The following is a 21,664-nucleotide window of genomic DNA, read 5'->3' on the forward strand; positions in this document are numbered from 1 at the left end:
GCATCTTTTGGGATAATCATACATTTTTATATTTCAATTTGTTAATATGGTGTTTCACATTGATTGGTTTGTGTATATTGAGGAATCCTTGCATCCCTGGGTTAAAGCCTGCTTGATCATGAGGTACGATCCTTCTATTGTTGCATTCTATTTGCTGGTGTTTTTTCAAGATTTTTGCATCTATATTCATCAGTGATATTGACCTGTAATATTCTTTTTTGTAATATCTTTGACTGGTTTTGTTATCAGGGTGATAGTGGTTTTATAGAATGAGTTTGGGAGTGTTCTTCCTTCTGCAATTTTTTGGAAGAGTTTGAAGATAAGTTTTAGTTCTTTGCTAAATATTTGATAGAATTAATCTGTGAAGACATCTGGCCCTTGGTTTTTTTTATCAGAAGTTTTTTGATTATAGTTTCTGTTTCCATTCTTGTGATTAATGTGTTCATATTTTCTATTTCTTTCCATTTTAGTTTTGAAAAGTTATGCTTTTTAAGAATTTGTCCATTTCTTCCAGATTGTCCATTTTATTGGCACATAGTTGCTCATATCAGTCTCGTGATTCTTTGATTTTTCATTTTCTGTTATAACTTCTTTTTCATTTTTAATTTTACTGATTAGAGTCTTCTCCCTTTTGTTATTGATGAGTCTGGCTAATGGTTGGTCAATTTGTTTATCTTCTTAAAGAACCAGCATTTAGATTTATTGATCTTTGCTACTTTCCTTCATTTCATTTCCATTTATTTCTGCTCTGACCTTTATATTTCCTTTTCTTCTACTAATTTTTTTTCCTTTGTTGTTGTTGCGGTTGTTTTTCTTCTTATTCTTTTTCTAGTTGGTTTATGTGTAAGATTAGGTGGTTTATTTGTTTTCTTTTATTTCTTGAAATAGGCTTGTATTTCTATAAACTCCCTCTTAACACTCTTTTTAGTGCATCCCATAGGTTTTGAGTTGTGTTTTCATTGTCCTTTGTTTCTAGATATTTTTGGATTTCTTTGATTTCTTCAGTGACCTGTTGGTCATTCAGAAATGTATTCTTTAGCATACATGTGTTTCTATTTTCTACAATTTTTTTTTTCCTGTAGGTGATATTTAATCTTATAGTGTTGTGGTCAGAAAAGTTACTTGAAATGATTTCAATTTTTTAAAACTAACCAAGGCATGATTCTACTCTTTTGCATAAAATACCCTATAGATCTCAATTATGTCCAACTGATATAACATCATTTAATTCTTGTGTTTCCTTATTAATTGTCTGTTTCAATGATCTACCCATTTGTATGAGTGGAGTGGTAAAGTTCCCACTATTATTGTGCTACTGTCAGTTCCCCCTTTAATAGCTGTTAGCTTTTGCCTTATGTATTGCATTGCTCCTGTGTTGGGTGTGTATATATTTGTAATGTTTATATCTTCTTGGGTTAATCCCTTGATCATATGTAGTGTCCAGTGCTCTATTTCTGTTTTGCATTATGCAATGAATACTTCTGCAAGTGTTACAAATCTGTCTAAGCCTTTGTTCTGCTTGTGTAGGGCCTCAAACTCAGATAGAGATGAGAAATTATGTATTCTGTCTTACTCTTAAAATGTAAAGAAAGTCTACATTTTCTAGTTATATACATAGTCTTGTACATTTCTGTGGGTTTCTAGATTCCTAGAATATGTGATCTTTTCAAACCCCTTTTTGGATACCTTCCAGTTTTCATTTTTAAGTGTTTTGATGTTCTTGTTATCTCCATTGCATATCTTTGCCATAGGAAGCTGTGCTGCTGCTGCTAAGTCGCTTCAGTCGTGTCCGACTTTGTGCGACTCCATAGACAATGTTATACAAATGCTGATGTTTCTCTTCAAAAACTAGTCTTAGGGCCAGGACTATTTACAGAGACTCAGCTCCAAGTCTTGCTCACAGAAAAGGTCATTAAAATGGAAATATTCAGGGAGCTGCTACATAGGTTAGACTGTGATGATTTTCTGAGGATGGGATCTTGGAGGAGTTTTAAATAGGTTCTTCCCCACTCTGAAGTTTGAGGTATGATGATTTTCACTGCTAGTCAAATCACAAAGTTGGTGGTCCAAGGCTTTTATGTAGCTGTGAAGAGAGGGAAACTATCAGCCTCACTGTTCTTTCTGAGAGGCAGCCACTGTTTCCAGTAAATGCTCTGTGGGCTGGTGCAAGCCTTTGTCTATTTCCAAAGTTCTGAAAATTTTTATTGAGATAATTTTTGCCAATATATTCATTGCCTTTATGAAAGCAAAGCTTTTTTGTCTTTACTGTTTCAGAGGTGTTTCTTGAATTTGATTTTGACAGGAAATGCAAGATTATTTGTTCTTTTTAAATGGTTACCCATGTTTCCTCATAAATTTGAAAGGCCACAGTCATTTCTGTCTAATGTACTGATTGTTCCCAGGAGGCTTGAAAAAATCATGATCTATTCACATGACTATAAATTCCATCTCTGAGACCACACTGCTTTAATATTTTTTCCTGGGTAAATATATAATTAAAGGGTATAAGAATTGCAAATGTGAAGAATGTAGTTAACAGCTGTTTGTTTTAGTTATAAATAAGAAAAAACATTGTAGGCCTTTATTAATGTAAGCTGAATTATAATAAATATGTAAAAATTCAGTTATTTTATATAAGCTCAAAAATTTCAAATAAATACTAAGAAGTTATACTTTTTTTAAAAAAAAACTTAATTTGAAATAAGTAATTTTAGCCCATAAAGTCTTCCAAGTTTATTGAACTAATCACTCACAGTGGTCATTTCCATAATTTAAATATATTAATTTACTTTTTCTTGAGTACACATTTTTAAAATGTGAACTGATAAAATATATTTTAAGGACAAATGGCTAATTCTATTTAATTTTGCTTTTTTTCTATAGGACTTTGGAGATGATGGGTCCTTGTATATAACCAAAGTCACCACAACTCACATGGGGAATTATACCTGCTATGCAGAAGGCTATGAAAACATCTATCAGACTCACATCTTCCAAGTGAATGGTAGGAAATGTGGGGTTGTTTTAACGGTTTTTTCTTCAGTAGATATTCAAAGACCATCCCAAATGACTAAGAAAGGCTAGTACTTTGGCCATCTGATGGGAAGAACTGACTCATTGGAAAAGACCCTGATGCTGGGAAAGATTGAAGGCAAGAGGAGAAGGGGACAACAGAGGATGAGACAGTTGAATGGCATCACTGACTCAATGGACATGAGTTTGAGTAAACTCCAGGAGTTGGTGATAGACAGGGAGGCCTGGCATCCTGCAGTCCATAGCATCACAGAGTCAGACACGACTGAGGGACTGAACTGAACTGAACTGAGTTTTATAATTTCAATAATCAATTTAATTTCTATGAGCATTGGCCAAGTAGGCTGATAACAATTTTATAATCAGTGCTTTATTTTATTTATGACAATTAAAATTTTCTTCATTGAATTGATGATATAGAATTGCATATATGATTCATTAATACACACTAATTAATTCCCATACAGATATGTACATTAATTTACTCTATAGTTTACAAAAAGGAGGCAGAAATTTACTAGGCTTTCTGTAGGAACAGCAAGGCAGTTTGTGTGATTGGTATGAATTAAGAGGAGACTGGCAGGAATGACATTGGAGAGACAGCCTCCAGGCAGATCACATGAATCCCTGTACATAATTAAGAAATTGGATTCTGATTCTTATTATAGCCAGAATATCATTATATTATAACATTATAATATATTATTATATTAAGCATTTATTATTTGAAATGGCATGTTCTAATTTATTTTAAAATGATTGGAAGCACTCGGATCTGTTTTTTTAAAAACTTTAGTAGTCTAGAGGAGAGATAAACATGGCTTAAGATTGAGTGTTAATGATGAAGAGGTAAAAAATGGCCAGATTGGGGATATATTTTGAAAGTAGATTTGAAGAATGGCTTGTGAATATGAGAAGAAGAGAGCTTTGAAAAGAATGAACCCAAGGAATTTGAAGGCGGCACTTAGATCTATGGTCATAACATCAACTACAATGGGGAAGAAGCATATTTGGAGACTGAGTAAGATTAATGTTTTTTTTGTCTGTTTGTTTGTTTGTTTATTTGTTTCGACAAGTTAACTTCTATACAATTATCCAGATGGAAGTCAAGTATGCAGTTTAGTATGTAAGTCCGAAGATCAGAATGACAGCACAAAGCTGAATATTTTGATAATATCAGTGTGCATAGACTGGATTTAAAGTCTTAAATTGGAGCTTGATGAAGTCATTTTAGGTAAAGTATAGTTGGATTTGAAGTCAGAGAACTGAGCCTTGAAGCTGAGGTTAACAATTGGAGAAACGAAGACTTAGAATGAGCACCCTATAAATCAAGAAAATATTGGAAAAAGAAGTTTGAAAAGGTTAGGGAGCTTATGGTTTTGTTATCAGGTTCTTATAGATCTCACTCCTGCTGCCTGGGTTGGGGAGGGTTCGTTTTCTGATCTGCTAAAGCAGAAAATAATGAAGCCAAACCTGAGATTGACAAAACACAGGCTTTATTCAGTGGCCAAAGAATGGAAAAGTGGGAACTAAGTTCACAGATCAACTTCCTGCCTGCCTAATGAAAGGAATCTAATTTTAAAGAGTAAAGACAAAGGAAGGAGGGCTGAGGTGAATGATGAGAAAACATTTGCATTAGTCTACCAGGGAAGGCAGAGTAGGGTGCCGCCCACTTTTATACTTTTTTGACCCTTAATGTTGGGTCATGGCCACTGACAGATGTGTCATTTAATATGCTAATAAAATAAAATCAGTGTTTAATAAGACCCAGGGTCTGTGGGAGGTCACCTTTGTTGCTATCTTGGTCCAAGCTTCTTCCATTTTTTTTGTTTGTTTATTTGTAACATCCTTTCTTATCTCTGGACCCTTTAATTTAAAGATTTATGTTAAATAAATCTTTCTAAAGCTGGAGGTTGATGGATTTTCATCAAAGACTTGGTATGACTCTGCCAATAGTTTAACTACTGTTGGCACTCCACAGAAGCAGATTTAGACCTTGGTTTCTGATGCAAACCCAGCTGTCAACTAGACATGGGTTAAGGCATAGAAATGGACTTTCAAGGAAACCAGTGAAGAAAGCAGACAGGATGTGAAGGAAGTGAAGCATGCTTGTTCCCAGTGGTCTCAGATATTTAAAGTAGGACATTCAGAGATAGCAACTATCCTGGAGGACACACAGTCCTGGGAAGACAGGACAAGTGTGTATGTGGGATGTTTGCTATGTGGGTGCTGCATCCATGATGAAGTGGTTGTTGTAGCAAGTTTGGCCATTGCCTCCCTCTTTGTTGATGAATTATCAACACTGATGCATTGTGCTTTTTTGTTTTGAGCATATATATATATATATATATATATATATATATATATACATAAATATATTAGGGAGAAACATTCTCCAATTTTGTTCTTGGCTAGCCATTCATTCCCTGGTGGCTCAGTGGTAAAGAATACACCTGCCAATGTAGGAGACATGGTTCCACCCCTGGGTTGGGAAGATCCCCTGCAGGAGGAAATGGCAAACCAGGCCAGTATTCTTGCCTGGAAAATCCCATGGAGAAAGGAGCCTGGCAGGATACAGTCCATGGGATTGCCAAAGAGTCTGACAAGTCTTAGCAACTAAACAACAACAACACTAAATAATCTCTTTTATTTAGAGCATCCTCACTTTCAGCCTGTGTTTATCCAGTCTAAGTGGCAGCTGTGTAAAAACTCTTGCTAATTTGTTGAGCAGTGCATGTTACATGTTCTAAGTGGATCAGGATAACAGGAAAAAGTATCAAAAATATAGAACTGGAGTTTTACCAGCACCTTCTAGAAGTTTGATTTAAAATCTTCATTTTGACAAGCTTCTCAAGTAATTGTGATGTAAAGCACAAGAACTATTCTGAATGGTTGCTCTTTCAAGTGTCTGCTTCCCATTCACATCTGATGTAAGTTTCTTACATAACTCACTCATTTGCCATGCTCCAGCTGGGAAGCCCAGGAAGAAGGTTTTGAGCCAAACCGCAGGCATTTGTGTCATAAAATGTGCCCTGAGAGGTTCTGGGGAAATGAAGTGTTCTGATTTCATCCCTCCTGTGGATGAACTATTTACTCTGATCTCAGATTTTTCTCTGAAGATGGAATACAAGAATAAAGGAATAATGAGGTCTCAGAAAACACTGTGAATTTTCTGCCATTATCAGGCTTAGCATTACAAATTCAATATTAGCAGTGATTACCTTGATTGAGCACTAAGGTTTTCCTTTTTCTGGGAAGAAAGATTCCTAAATTTGGGATTAAAACTAGTCTTTTCCTATTTTCTCCGACTACATTTAATCTGCTTTGAAATTCTTGGTATAAACGTTTTTGTGAAAGGATGGGGTTTGCAAAGAGAAGCAATGATATTATATAGATTGAAAGGGAACAAAGAGAGAACTATGCCTTGACTGGAGAGTGATGTAGGATTAGGAGAAAGAATTTTATTTAAAAAAATTGCAGATGTGATTATCTTTTATGTTGATGTGAATAATCCAATAAAAATTAAAAGTAGCTCATATGAGAGGAAAAGAGGAAAATTGTAGTAATCAAATCTTTTAAAAGTTGATATAGCCTAGTACACAAATGGAAGAGTTGTTCTTTGAAAGATTGGCAGTTAATCTCTTTAAACCAGGAGGAAGACACTGGGGAAGATGCTCAGGGAGGGAGCATGAGAAAATCTTCTTTGCATTGCTTGGATTATTTCATGACATGAGGAATGCCAACTATTGAGGATGCAGAGTTGAGAGCTTTAGTGCTTTGAGGAGAAGAGAGGTATGTAGGAAGGACAATGAAAATAGCAGTATGTAGTTGGAATATGGTTCTGACCTTTGGGTGTCCTTGAGATGATAAATATGGATATGTTTTTCTTCTGCTGTGGTTGGTTGTGCATTTGCAATCATAGAGAGAAGAGATTTGAATTTAACCAATATTTTATTTTGTCAGATGAGTAGGTGGGAGAGAGACAGGTACTAGAAATTTAAGCAAGTTGTTAAAGAATGATTATAGTGATGGACCACAGAATAAATGATAAGGTAAGGAAGTGATAGGTAAGACAGTAGGTGAGAACATGAGAAAGTGAAAGTGAAGTTGCTCAGTCGTGCCCAACTCTTTGTGACCCCGTGGACAGTAGCCTGCATCAAGCTCCTCCGTCCACGGGATTTTCAAGGCAAGAGTACTGGAGTGGGTTGCCATTTCCTTCTCCAGGGATCAAACCCAGGTCTCTCACATTGCAGACAAATGCTTTACCTTCTGAGCCACCAGGGAGAAACAAATTGAAAAATTAACTGGGATATCCACCTTGGTCAAATACTACTAGTACAGGGTACGAGAGAGAAAGAAATGTAAAACCTTCACTCAGAACGTCTTTTTAAGGTATCTGGCAATTTCTGTCTATTAAAAATACACTTCTTTAGGTCAAGCATATATAAAGGAGTATATGGACCATTAAAATGTGATAGATGTTTAGAAACCCAGATGTTTAGATCTAACTTTCCAGTTCTGGCCTTAGCTGAGAGGGGGAAAAAGTGTTCATCAAATTCAACCACAACTGACTAAAAAAAGAAAAGCCCCTTGTTCTACTGCAATTTTTATCAACTGGGGAAGCCAATAAGTGTATTTTAAGGATCATTTTTTCATATTTAAGATTATTTGAATAAGTAAAAATGCTGGGTAGAAAATGTCTTATGCATGTATTGGTCATAGATTATCTTCAGCAGCTGTAAGAAACACGCCAAATAACAGGGCTTGAGGGAGACACAAATGTGGTGTTCTTACGCATAAAAGAAGTCCAGATGAGGTGGTTCAGGAGGGCAATTCCACAACGCCATCACCATGTTATGCTTCCCCTACCTGTGCTTAGCATGTTGTTTCCTTTCTTAATGTTTCCAAGTGGAGGTGAAAATTGTAGTCATCAATTTCATATTTCAAGAAGGAAAAAGGAAGCAAGAGGAAGGAAAACAGTGCCTGACACCAAGAGCCCATTTTTAAAGAAACTTTAAAGAGAGTGCCAATAATAACTGCATTGGCTCTCTAAATATAGAGAATGCAAAAGATGTTTCTTTGACACTGGGGTTTTGCCATTCACAACACTGAAGTGTTCAATTATTTAAAAGGAAAGAAGGAAGATGAGAATAAATACTGAGTAAGTAACTCGTCCTGTTTATCACAAAGCATGCTGGTATGTCAACATATTATGCAAAAAAATAATAGAATAATAACTTTATAACAAAATATTTAGAAATGATAAGACTAGTTAAAAATAACAGCCTGCAAGTGATTTGCTAAAATGCGGTTTGTCTCTTTTCTTGATGTTTCCCTTTTCTTTATTTTATATTTATATTTGGCATAATAACTTTAAAGGTATGATTTGTGGATGAGTAAATATACTAAAATTGAGATCACTCAGAACAGTTATAAGCCAATAACAAAGGAATGGTTGAAAAGGAACTGTGACACTGAAAAATACAATGAACATGCAAGGAAATGCAAATTAGACAAATAACACTTTTATGGACCCAATAAATCTCTGAAACTAGTTTAATTCATTTTGCATTCTCCATCCACTTTTTAGAAAAGGTTAAAAAGAACTTTAGAAAATCAGGTTTTCATAGGAAATTTAACATATCTTAACAGTTTGTCAATTAGTAATAAAAATAAAATATATTATTGATTACCATAAAAACTTAGGCAAATGCCACAAGTCATTGGAATTTGTTAGAGTGTTTTTGAAGTGCAAAGTCTATTTAAATATCCCAGGGTGCAGGCTAAATAAAAGTCTATCAATAGCTCTTTTTCTTTTCAAACAATACAAAATTAGATTATTGAAATATGAGAGTGCTTCTGTGTCCTTGCCAGAGGAAACATTATGTATAAATCAAAGGAGCTTGACTCTACCAGTGGAATTCATTTCATGCTTTTCTTTTTCTTTTTATACAAAGCGAATCATCTTTAGATCTTCAGCTTAAGATACAGAATCTATGAAATTTTAAATGTCATTTGGTGTTTACACTACCCTCTGGGCAGAAAGCTCGTCCATATTCAAAATAGACCTATACGCATACAGTTATTTCTTTCTTGTTTATTGTTGAAGACCTCACACATAATATCAAGTGGATATTTTCCTACTCATGTCAAAAACTTCTGCAAAAAACTGCTGGCTTTATAGAATGTTTATGTAGAACATCCCTATTTTTCTCCTTCAGAGTTTGGAAACAACACTTGGAGTTAGTTATATAGATATCAAAGCATCACCTTCATTACTGGTAAAGCTTTGTAGATAAAGCAGCTTAAGTCTGGAGCAACAGTGGCTTGCTTTTTCTTGTATCATGAGACTGAATTTCCTCACCCAGTCTCAGGGAGGCTTCCCAACTAAGTTTTTAGCAAGGACAAAGTAAAGATGGGAATAAAAACTTCCTGTGAATAGTAAGGTCCAGAAAGCAGGGAGCAAAAAGGCCAAGTTCTTCCTCTCTCTTCTTCCCACTGTGAGTTATCAGAGGATGATGAGAGAGAGGTTTTGAGAGTTACACTGGCTCAGTTATTCTCTAACTATGGTCCCTGGGCAAGCAGCACCAACAACTTATTTTATTTTTAATATTAATTTTTTTAAACTTAAATGTAGTTAATTTACATTTTTGTGTTAGTTTCAGGTGTATAGCAAAGTGATTTAGTTATACATAATACACGTGAAAGTGAAACTGAAAGTCACTCAGCCATGTCCGACTCTTTGCGACCCCATGGACTATATAGTCCATGGAATTCTCTAGGCCAGAATACTGAAGTAGGTAGCCTTTCCCTTAACTAGCGGATCTTCCCAACCCAAGGATCAAACCCAGGCCTCCTGCATTACAGGCAGATTCTTAAAAGAATATATATATTCTTTTAAAAAATTTTCCCATTACAGATTATTTCCAGATATTAAATATAGTTCCACATGCTATACAATAGGACATTGATATTTATCTATTTTATACAGAGTAGTGTGCATCTGTTAGGGTTTCCTGGTGGTTCAGATGGTAAAGAATCTGCCTGCAATGCAGGAGACCGTGGTTCCATCCCTGGGTTGGGAAGATCCCTTGGAAAAGGGAATGACTAGCCACTCAGTATTCTTGCCAGGAGAATTCCAAAACAGAGGAGCCTGGAGGGTTATAGTCCATGGAGCTGCCGAGTCAGACATGACTGAGCAACTAACACTTAATACTACTGTGCATCTGTTAATCTTAAACTACTAATTTATCTTTCTCCCCCCTTTCCTCTTTGGTACCCATATGTTTGTTTTTGATGTCTGTGAGTCTATTTTTATTTTGTAAATATGTTTAATAATATAATTTTTTAAAGTGCACATTCTCAGGGTGCCCTGAATGCCCTGAATGCCCTGGTCATGGGGTAAGAGGACCCGTGACAAACAAACCCTCCTGATGCCAGTTGGAGAACTACTGCTGCAACAATTTGATTCCCCAGAGATATGTGATGCAGGGGTGTGTATCCTTCTTCAGAGTTTCCAGCTTTGTTCTCCTAATTTTGACTTGAAAATAAATATATAGGGAGTGGCTGTTTCTTCAAGAGTTGAGATCAGACATACGTCAAGTCAGTCTTCCCCTTAATTTTGATGATTGGCTCCAAACCTCACTCTCCCTTCTCAGGTGTGGTGGACATCCCCTGACAGCTGGTCATGTAGGGATCTTTCTTCCACTCTCTTTAGTTAGGTCTTTACTTGACACAAGAAGCTTTACCAACTGCACTCAGTGCATCCCAGGTGTACCAGGCATTGAATGTCCCCAGGTACAGTCCTTAACCAGTGGGGAACAAGAGTTGATGAGTAGGAAGCCCAGCTTCCAGCTCCTTAGTGGTTCCTGATTTCTCAATTCCTAAGGCACTGGAATTGAGCCTTTTTTGGTGCTGTTTTTCTTTCCTCTATCTTATTTTTCCTAATCTTTAACTTGTGCTTTCTGGGATCATTTCCCAGACCAACTATCTGAACTAAGTTCTATTCTCGGAGTGATTCTTGGAGATGCTCATACCTAAGGATGTCCTTCAGTATTCTTGCCTGGAGAATTTCATTGACAGAGGAACCTGGCAGGCTACAGTCTATGGGATTGCAAAGAGTCAGAGACAACTGAGCAACTATCATTTACTCACTAGCCTAATGACCATTGCTGCCTTTTTATAGCATCCCTGAGAACTACTGGTGGGTACCATATGTTTTCTTCCAAAAGGCTTTGAAATATGGTAGGACTGTACATTGGGCTTCCCCAGGTAGCTCAGTAGTAAAGAATTTGCCTGCCATGTGGGGGATAGAGGAGAGTTGAGTTAGATCTCTGGGTCAGGGAGATCCCCTGGAGGAGGGCATGGCAACCTACTCCAATATTCTTGTCTAAAAACCCATGGACAGAGAAGCCTGGTGGGCTACAGTCCATGTGGTCACAAAGAGTCAGACATAATTGAAGTAGCTGAACATGGCAGGACAGTACATTAAGCCATTAATTCCAAAGCCTGAAGATTTTTTTCTGTTTCCCATGCTACATTATGTCTAGTTATACTGTTCAGTAGGGCTTTTCAGAGCTTCTGCAATTAGATTAAATCATGATATCAAGATACTCCAATTATGCAATAGTGAGAGCATAATGTTCAAATTTTAATATATAATCTAATTATTAAATTCCCAGAGAGTAATGATACTTCAAAGATTAAAGTTTCAAAGAAATTAGTCCAAAGTAATTAATATCCAAAATTAAATCCTTATACCCTTGTGACATAAAGTCTAAAGAAAGTCTGAAAGCTTTAAGAACACGTAATATCTGAAGAATCAGGTCCCTCCCTAATTTCTCATTTTGTTTCCTTTAAGTGAAAGAGTTTTTGAAGTTTATAGTTTTGGGAGAACGTCAACATCTCTATCCTGGGATAATTCTCACTGATTTAACTGTTCTGTCATGCTGCTAAGTTGCCTCAGTAGTGTCCGACTCTGTGTGACCCCATAGATGGCAGCCCACCAGGCTCCCCCCGTCCCTAGGATTCTCCAGGCAAGAACACTGGAGTGGGTTGCCATTTCCTTCTCCAAGGCATGTAAGTGAAAAGTGAAAGTGAAGTCACTCAGTCGTGTCTGACTCTTTGCGACCCCATGGACTGCAGCCTACCAGGCTCCTCTGTCCATGGGATTTTCCAGGCAAGAGTTCTGGAGTGGGGTGCCATCACCTTCTCCATGCTATCTGTTTTCAATGGTTGCATCAGCTCTCTTTTTCATTATTTTCTTATATTCTGCCTTCTGTTGGAGTACATATCTTTTAGATTTTTGTTTTTTATCTCAAAATTATTTAACTTGTTCTGGATTTCCCTGATGGCTCAGTGGTAAAGAATCTGCCTGTAATGCAAGAGCTGCAGGAATTGAGGGTTTGATCCTTCAGTTGGGAAGATCCCCTGGAGAAGGAAATGGCATCCCAGTTCAGTATTCTTTCCTGGGAAATCCTGTAGACAGAGGAGGCTGATGGGCTACAGTCCATGGGATTGCAGGGTCAGAAATGATTAGTGACCAAATAACAACCACCAAAAACTTCTCAACTGTAACTCTTTTTTGACTTTTAAGGTGTAACTGAAACTGTTCTCAACATACAGCTTTAATGTATTACTATGTATCTTTACAGATTTTACCACTTTACATAAAATATAAGGACTTTAACACAATATACATTTTCTTTCTCCTTTCCATTCATTGTGGTAACATTGTCAAACATTTTACTTCTACATATGTAATAAACCTCACAATACATTGTATTATTTTTACTCTAAATAGTCAAATGTCTTTCAAAAATTAAAAGAAAAAGAAAACAGACTTTTACATTTATCCTTCCTAATCCCCTCATTATTTCACTTAAATCCAAATTTCTGAACTTTCCTTTAGCCTACTAAACATTATTTAGCAATGTGAAATTCAAATCTGTTCCTAATACCTTTTCTCAGCCATTTTGTTTAAAGACATTTTCATTTTTTCTTCATTAAAGAATGATTTCTACTGGATATTGAATTTGGAGCAGTTTTCCTTTTTTTTTTTTTTCTTTCAACATTTTTCACATGTTATTCTATTGCTTTCAGACTTGTATAATATCTAATAAAACTTTTAGTTCTAGTCATTTTTTTCCATTTCTCTGGCTGTGTTTATCCCCATTGTGTTCACGTTTTTCTTTAAATCTTTCAGTATTTCCATACCAGATTGTTTTACCTTTTTTGCTAATTCATTTATGAAATTGTATGTGTCTGTTGACTAATACTTTTCTTGCATGTGAGTCAAATTTTCTCTCTTCTCATGTCTGTTGAAACATTTTTAAATTGATTGATAAAAACCATTGAGAGAGATTTGTTGGATACTTTTGAGAAGTATTGAATTTTGTTTTGACATTAATTTACTGTAAATCAGTTTTGCATTTTAGAGGTTTTTTTTTTAACTTTATTTGAGTATTTATAGGTTAGAATTTATTTCATTATCTTTCTAAGATATCTTGTTTCTGGGGTCTGGTTTTTCAGTTAGGTCTCTCCAGTCCACAAAACTTCTTTGTGTAGTTTTAGTCTATGCATTGGACCAAAGCCCCCACCACCCCTATTCAGATTACTATAGCTCTTTCTCAACATCTTTCTCGACTTTTTGGTACTCTCTCCTACAAATTCCAACTGCCAAGCTTTTTTGAATTTCACAAGCTTTATCTTTAATTCATTGTGACCTTTCAATTCCTCTCCTCATCATCAATATCAACCAAATGCTTGATGGCTGAGGCATTAAATGTATGCTAAGTCACGTCAGTCATATCTGACTCTGTGTGACTCTGTGAACTGTAGCCTCCCAGGCTCCACTGCCCATGTGATTCTCCAGGCAAGAATACTGGAGTGGGTTGCCATGCCCTTCTCCAGGAAACTTTCCAACCCAGGGATCGAACCCACATCTCTTATGTGTCCTGCATTGGCAGGTGGGTCCTTCACCACTAGCATCACCTGGGAAGCCCAAGGCATTATATAGCTCATCCTTTTTTTTTTTCTTTTTGTCTTATTTCAGGGATTACAGTCATCTGCTGCTGATTTTCAGTATTTGATAACTGTTGTGTTATTTATTCTATTTATCTAAGGCAGAGGACTTAGCTCTTACTAAGTTTCATCAGGATCTTCTATCTTATAAAAATCATTTTAAAGCATGAGAGATTGTATTAGTTAAAGGCAAGTTTCCCATGATCCTCATTTGTAACAATTCTGGAAGTTAGTGGATATGATTAATGTGGGCATCATCAAGAAAATACCAAATAAATTTAGAAATTACAAGTAATTCCAAGTATTCATCTTTATTCTCAGAGTTCAGTACTTAATTCTGCTAAAAACCATGGCAGGTACTCAGTAGTATGTAAAGAAAGGAGAATGACCCCCCAAAATGGTTTTTCTTGGTATAATATTTCTCTTTCTATATCAACTACTCAAGGACAAAAATCTTATATTTAATTGCTTAAAACCATAGATAAACAGATTAATTTTGTCACTATATGTGAGTTGCTCTCTACCAAATAACCCTCTTTAGTTTTCTGTAATAATAAAAGATCACTTTTAACAAGCCTAAGGCAACCTACCAAAACCTATCTTTCCACTTCCCTTTGAAGCTAAATGTTTCCCTGTAACAAAGGTTTGGCCAATAGAGTGTGAGGGTAACTAATGCATTTAATACCTGAATTGTGATCATAAGAGAAAAGATATGTGCCTTCCCTTCCTTTTTTCCTGTTTCTTTCTCTCTCTCTTCTTCTTCTTTTTTTTTTTTTTTTTTTTGAATATGGGTCTGATGGTGATAGCTGGAGGATCTATTTTTAATTCTGAGAAAGAAAGTTATGCTTTGAAGTTAGCAGAATAATAAAAATAGAAGGTGCCTGAGGATGGAGGGCTGAAAGTGGCCTCACAGAAGCTATGCACATCCTAATCCTTGGAACATGTGAATGCTACGTTATATGGCAAAGGCAACCTGCATATATGATTAAGGTTCTCAAGATAAGGATATGATTCTGGTAGGCTCTAAGTGTAATTATCCGGGTCCCCAAATAGGAGAAGCAAGAAAGTCAAAGAAGAAATTGGGAGATGTGATGACAAAAACAAGAAGTTGGAGTGATTTGAAGAATTAGTAATAGACCAAGGATTGTAGGTAACCCAAGAAGATAGAAATTCCAAGGATGTGGAGTTTCCTCTAGAGTCTCCAAAATGAACCAACCCTGCTGGCACCTTAGTAAAACTTAGTTTTGATTTCTGGCCTTCAGAAATGTAAGGAAATAAATTTAGGTTGCTTAATATGTTACAGCAGGAATAAGAAACAAATGCATTGGGTGTGCAATGAGAACAAGTTCCTCAATCATTATCTGGCTGCCTACAAGTCTAATATCTTGTTTTAGACAAGGTATTTGGTTCTGTGTTAAAATAGCTTAATCCATAGCCATACTATGAAGCCACGATACCACTTTATGATGACATATCAGGATGTATATCTTACTTAAGCCACTGACTGTGTGGTTTCTCTGTTATTCTAGTAGTTTAACCAATATGTAACTTTATTTATCATGCTGATTTCTCATTTCTACTGCAATCCAGTTCAGTTAGGGGTCTAAACAGGGAGCTCTGTTTCATGCAGTCATCTTGTGATCAAGGATTGGTCTCTCTGAAGCCCAAAATATCATATAAGACAATGCTACTGAATGCCCTGGATCCAGTCGGTGAACTGTTTGTTACCTGGGCCTGGTTATGAGATAAAATACAGCAAGTATGAGTAAGCTTCAGCATTTGTATAGTTAGTTCATATTGCACCATGACCTATAAAAGAGATCTTATCTGAGTAACTGTAAAAATTGAAGGGGAGGGGGTAGATATCTCCACACTGCAAATAGAATCGTTTTCCTCAAGCACTGGAGAGACCACATGTGAAGGACTGTGTAGGAGATTTTTTAAGAGTAGGACTTGTGGTATCAGATAGTGTTTTGCCCGCTTAGCAAAACACATAATTAGTGTGTTTGACATAAAGAAATCTGAGAAAAGTAAAGGAGCTCTGTGCTCAAAAAGAAGAAAGGATATATTTCATGTACATTAAGCCTGGTTTTGCCACAAAAGCCCAGTGTTCATAAACTTTCTGGGAGAAAGATCAGTCCATGCAGCCTGATAGCGCTCTCAGAAAGCAGTTAAGACAATCATATTTCCGCCAAGATGGAATTACTTGCATTTGTGAAAGTAGGTCCCTAGAGATTACACCAAACCCCCATGCTGTTTTAGCTGGCATATATCTTCTCCCTGATTCTGAAACAGAAAATGAGATTAACGTTTCTACAGCCAGTGCTTTTGGGGCTGCTACAAAGCTAAACTTCCCGTGAACTCCACAATATTTCATACCCTCAGTCTGAAAGTTTCTAGATCCTGTTCTCTATTAATTTCTGCTACATTTCCTCTTGTTTCTAATACTGTCTTGCTCTTAACTGTTCCATTCTTTCTTTCAGAAAGAATAAGCCACTTCATCTGGCTTTTTCGTTTTGTAAGGCAGTGTGGCAGAAACAAGGGTCTTCCTTCTCTTTTATTGCTCTCTGCTTTCTGGTCTACACATATTTGTTCCCATGGATTTCTTATATGTAGTCTTATGGATTTGTCACAGTGAGAGATTTGAAAATATTGCATCTAGATCTGCCAAAAGCATGTATAGTTCAAGCAAAAGTTTTCCACGCTTTCCTTACTGATTTGAGTAATCCCACCCAGGGGCAGTTCTTCCATTAGAATGATATCTAACCTACGCCCAGACATGATCCATCATTATCTTGCCTAGAGTCCTTTGGGTATGTTTCACCTTGGCTGTGTTTTCACTCAGAGTCCTGATTCCAAACACTGCCAGATCATGAGTCCTTAGGCGCAGAGGACAACTTCATGACCACCTGCAATAGCTGTTGCTTTAGAATACATCCCTGGATGCCAGGAGAAAGTTTTACTGTCCATCTGTCTTTCTAATGTATTTTACACAGTTTGCACAAACACTTGATAGAAATTTATGGGCTGCTATTCTTACACTTGAGTAACCATAACTAAAATTATTATTCCTATTTTTGTGTATATCAACTTCACATTTATGAGTTAAGTCACACCCTTCCTCTGCTTAAAATTCTAAAATGACTCCTAATGTCACTCAGATTAAAAGCCAGTCTCTTGAAAGCCCATCAAAACCATATGTTTTCTGATTTTGTAGTATCTTCCTATCCTGTTCGCCTCTCTTGCAAACTCCACTCTATCTGCTCTTAGTGTCCACTGCTTTTCTTTTCTTTAGTATAACCAGTTTGCAGGCATCTATTCCCTAAACCTGAAGATATTTAGCCAAATGCCAACAAGGCTCAGTTTCAACCACTTTAAACTGTTTAGTTAAATGTCCTTTTCTCAACAAAGACTTATCCAAATTATACAGTTTAAGATTAGGACTAATCCCCATCTTCCCACAGTCTTGGTCCCTCTTGATTTTATTTATGGATAGTGCTATTACTTTCTAATAAGATGTATATAGCCTAGAAAAGTATTAACATTGTTTATTTCCTCATTATGTCAACATCTTTGAAATAGTGATACATTCTATATATAAAAATGGGTATAAAAACAAAGTGTCTATCAACTAGCAATGTTTCGTTCTTTGTTCAGTTCAGTTCAGTTCAGTTCAGTCACTCAGTCGTGTCCTACTCTTTGCGACCCCATGAATCGCAGCACGCCAGGACTCCCTGTCCATCAACAACTTTCGGAGTTCACTCAGACACAGGTCCATCAAGTCAGTGATGCCATCCAGCCATCTCATCCTCTGTTGTCCCCTTCTCCTCCTGCCCTCAATCCCTCCCAGCATCAGAGTCTTTTCTAATGAGTCAACTCTTTACATGAGGTGGCCAAAGTACTGGAGTTTCAGCTTTAGCATCATTCTTTCCAAAGACATCCCAGGGCTGATCTCCTTCAGAATGGACTGGTTGGATCTCCTTGCAGTCCAAGGGACTTTCAAGAGTCTTCTCCAACACCACAGTTCAAAAGCATCAATTCTTTGGCATTCAAACTTCTTCACAGAGACATAAATAGTAGCATCTTAAATTTAATTAAATAAGGTCAATTTTACCTAATAAGTTTATAGTTCAGTTTTGGCCTGCCCTCACTAGAGGAGATTTACTCTCTCTTGTTATCTCTCTCTTTTTCTCCTTTCACATGCCTTGCACAGTGCCTTGAACATAATTATGACTCAATAAATATTTCCTGAATAAATGCACATTGATAAATGAATAAATGTTTCTGATTAGTTCCTGATTGTGGATTCCTTTGAAGAGTCAACTTAGCTTGCTCTCTGAGATCTTTCCAGTCTCCTCTGGTGTCAGATTGCTGGAGACTACCAATCATTTTATTAAACAGACAATTAAAAAATTTCCTCATTTTTTAGTTATATCTATTTTAAGAGAATTTAGTCCTCAGAGTCACCTCTCCATGATGTGTGTACACGTATGTGCATGTTTGTGTGTACATGCCTGCATGTGCTTGTATGCATGTGTGTGTGTGTGTACTGAATTTAAGATCTAATTTTCCTTTTCATATCTGGTGGCTTCTCTGTCTAAGATGTTCTCCTAAGTAAATCTCTCTTTCCAGGTTAATCAATTTCTCCCTTTATTTTGCTTTCAATTTCTTCTAATCTTGCCCAGATGAATCATTAAAGTAAGCATTTTAAACCATGTCAGGTCCTCCTTGACAAACTGAGCAAACTCCCTTCTTAGAGACATTAGAGATATGGAACTTTAACTGCTATTTAGTGTTTTGGCTTTTAAAGTTTTGAGGGTTTTTTTTTTTTCCTGTCCAGCTTTTGAGATTTATTTCCTTTAAATAAGGGATTTTCCCTTTGTATTTGTTTGTTAATATATTATTTTTCTTTGAGTGAAGACAGATTGTAGACCTCTGCAATCTGAAGTCATGACCAGCATTTACATAAATAAGGAAACCAGAGTACTTGTTAGGTTTTGAACAAGCCCTTCCGTACAGGAGCTCTCATTTGTAAATAAAGGCAATTAATGGAATTGGGGCAGTTTAGTACTGCCAACCTAGAGCTGCTACTAATAACATAAAGCAATACCTTACACTTAGTACTTCGTAACACTAATGGAAATTAACTGCCAAATCATTAGGGGGAAAATTCCATTAAAATGCTTCCTACCAACTTGGTTGAGAAACATAGTAAAAGTCACTTGCTTCTCCTTAAAAAGCACCTATCCTTGCTTCAGTTGTGATTGAAATTTCAGAGAAAGTGCCCCTCTGTCATTCAAAGTTCAGCCATGATAGCCCCTTAAGCAGGGCAACCTGCCTCCTAAGGCCTGTGTTTGTGTCATTGGGCTCTCCTGCATAAACACAGTTAATCCCTCAAGGACAAAAGTCATTCAAAGGGATCAAATCCAACAAGTGCATATATTGAATGCTTAAGACTTGAGGCTACCTGCTGAGGCTACAGCATATAGAAACCATCTTTTGTACCTATACACATATATATTTTTAATCAGCTCCAGGGCATATACCATGAGAGCTAAGTTATCCACTGGAGCCATTTCTAATCTGTAATCCTTCCTCATGTGATTTTATCAATCACAGGAACTCTGTGAATTTCTCAAGGTTTCCCAGATCATCCGATTTTGGGCATTTAGAAGATCCATAAATAATACCACTCTAGATCTCAGCAGAGAAACAAGGCTGAGGCCACTGATGGTCTACAGACAAAAGACCAGAACAAATCCAGGATATGAGAAAGGATGGTCTGACTGTGTCCAGTAATTCTCAAAACACCAAGCAGATGCTTTGTCCTCTTCCAGCTTGGGGGCTTAGTAAGGGCAGAGGACAGATGTACCCATCTCTACACGAATCAGAGATGTGTGCAGTCTTCTGTTAATTGGAGCAAATCTCTTGGGTAGATGACTCATTCTCAGATACCATTGTTTTGCACTCACCTATGATTGACTCAGATCTAAATTCATTCCACCAGAATTCTTTTATAGTATAAGTCAGCATGCTTATATATCTTTAGGTATAAATGAATGTATTATTTTTCATATTGCAAAATTATTTTTCTTTGTAAAACTTCAACCTGATTATATCTACATGAATATTTAAATTAGTCTGACAAGGTTTACTAGACTAGTTTTCAGGAGTTGATAGAAGCGATATTTCATAGACTACATTTGTGTGTACAAGGACTGGGTAATGTTACAAAACATTCCTGAGGTGGCCAGCTCTTAAAGAACTGCATAATGACTAATTAATTAACGACACTTGTATAACAAGTGTGTGGAAAGAAGGTTAATGTGATAATGAGGCTTATTTGATCTTAAAGATTCAGCATGAGGGCACTCTCAAGATAGTTTAATTAGGTTTTAAGCACCTTTTGCAATTTGCATGTGTACTTGCTAATCCATATGTTCTAAAAATAAAATTTACTTCATTTAAATTAAGGAATGTATCTAATTTTTCCTCTGTGTTGTTTTACTCTCACTGGTGATGGTGTTTTCTTGAGTTTTTCACTTAATGTATATTATTATAATTTTTTTCTTCCATATTATCCTTAAATTGTACTCACTGCAAAATAATACAACATTTTAAAATTGCAAAATGACACATTAGTGTAATTCTTGACAAGTCATGACCAAATTCTTATTTAATCCTAAACTTATTTAGCATAGTTTATTGTATCATCCAATATATTAGTTAATTTGATTGCACCATCTGATACTATATCATTTATTTTTAAACTTGACTTTAAACGTTAACTTTCAAATGGAAAAAATATTTTGGAAATTAATTTAACAATAATATAGAATATAATTTTTCAAACATTCATTCATTTGTAGCAATAATTCAGTCAATAGTATTGTGTTTTCTGCTGCCCTGGAAATTATAGAATCATATATTCACATTCTATATATAGGCTTTCATGAGTTCTCAAATTAATACACTTTTCTGTTTTGTTTGTATTTATGAGTGATTATTATAATTTATTTTCAGGATTTTTACTGTTCACTCCTTTTTGAATACAGTTTCCTCTGTAGTGTATTATTAGTCTTAAAGCCATCAAGGAGTTCCAGTGTGAGTGAGTCTCTTGTTTTCTCTGGCTGATGTAAGTCAGATCTTTTTCAAGGTTCAGATCATGTTCCATGTTTTACATGAAGGAAGGAAATGGCCACCCACTCCAGTATTCTTGCCTGGAAAATCCCGTGGACAGAGGAACCTGACATGCTACAGTTCACGGGGTCATAGCATCGCACACGACTAGGCTACTGAACAGCAATAGTCAGTGAACACTGAAGCGCACAATAATCAAGTCCACCTCAGGCATCCTGCAGTTCTAGATATTGCTTTCATTAGAAATAATTAATTGGACCGCCACACCTTTCCTTTAGATCTTTAATGTATATGAGGTATTGTAATGAGATGGCCAAAGAAAAATGGGCATATTTCACACCTCATTGCTTTCTAAAGCTTAATTTTGTATTTTGCAAACAGTAAATAGTAAACACATATTTATTGTTCTATTCTGTGTATTGAACTGGAAAGGTGTGTGCTATACTAAAGTAAATAATGAACTAAATGG

General features: G+C 36.2%; 1 protein-coding gene across 3 annotated transcripts in view; it reads left to right on the forward strand.

Moving 5' to 3' along the window:
• FSTL5 (follistatin like 5) overlaps positions 1–21,664 on the forward strand; it is an 873,413-nt gene that overhangs the window by 646,477 nt on the left and 205,272 nt on the right. For all 3 annotated transcript variants that reach the window (XM_069557498.1, XM_069557499.1, XM_069557500.1), the window contains exon 7: positions 2,884–3,004. In XM_069557498.1, coding sequence (XP_069413599.1) covers positions 2,884–3,004 — 121 coding nt within the window. The remainder of the gene's footprint in view (positions 1–2,883; positions 3,005–21,664) is intronic.

The sequence above is a fragment of the Ovis canadensis genome, chromosome 17 (assembly GCF_042477335.2).
Source record: "Ovis canadensis isolate MfBH-ARS-UI-01 breed Bighorn chromosome 17, ARS-UI_OviCan_v2, whole genome shotgun sequence".
Lineage (NCBI taxonomy): Eukaryota > Metazoa > Chordata > Mammalia > Artiodactyla > Bovidae > Ovis > Ovis canadensis.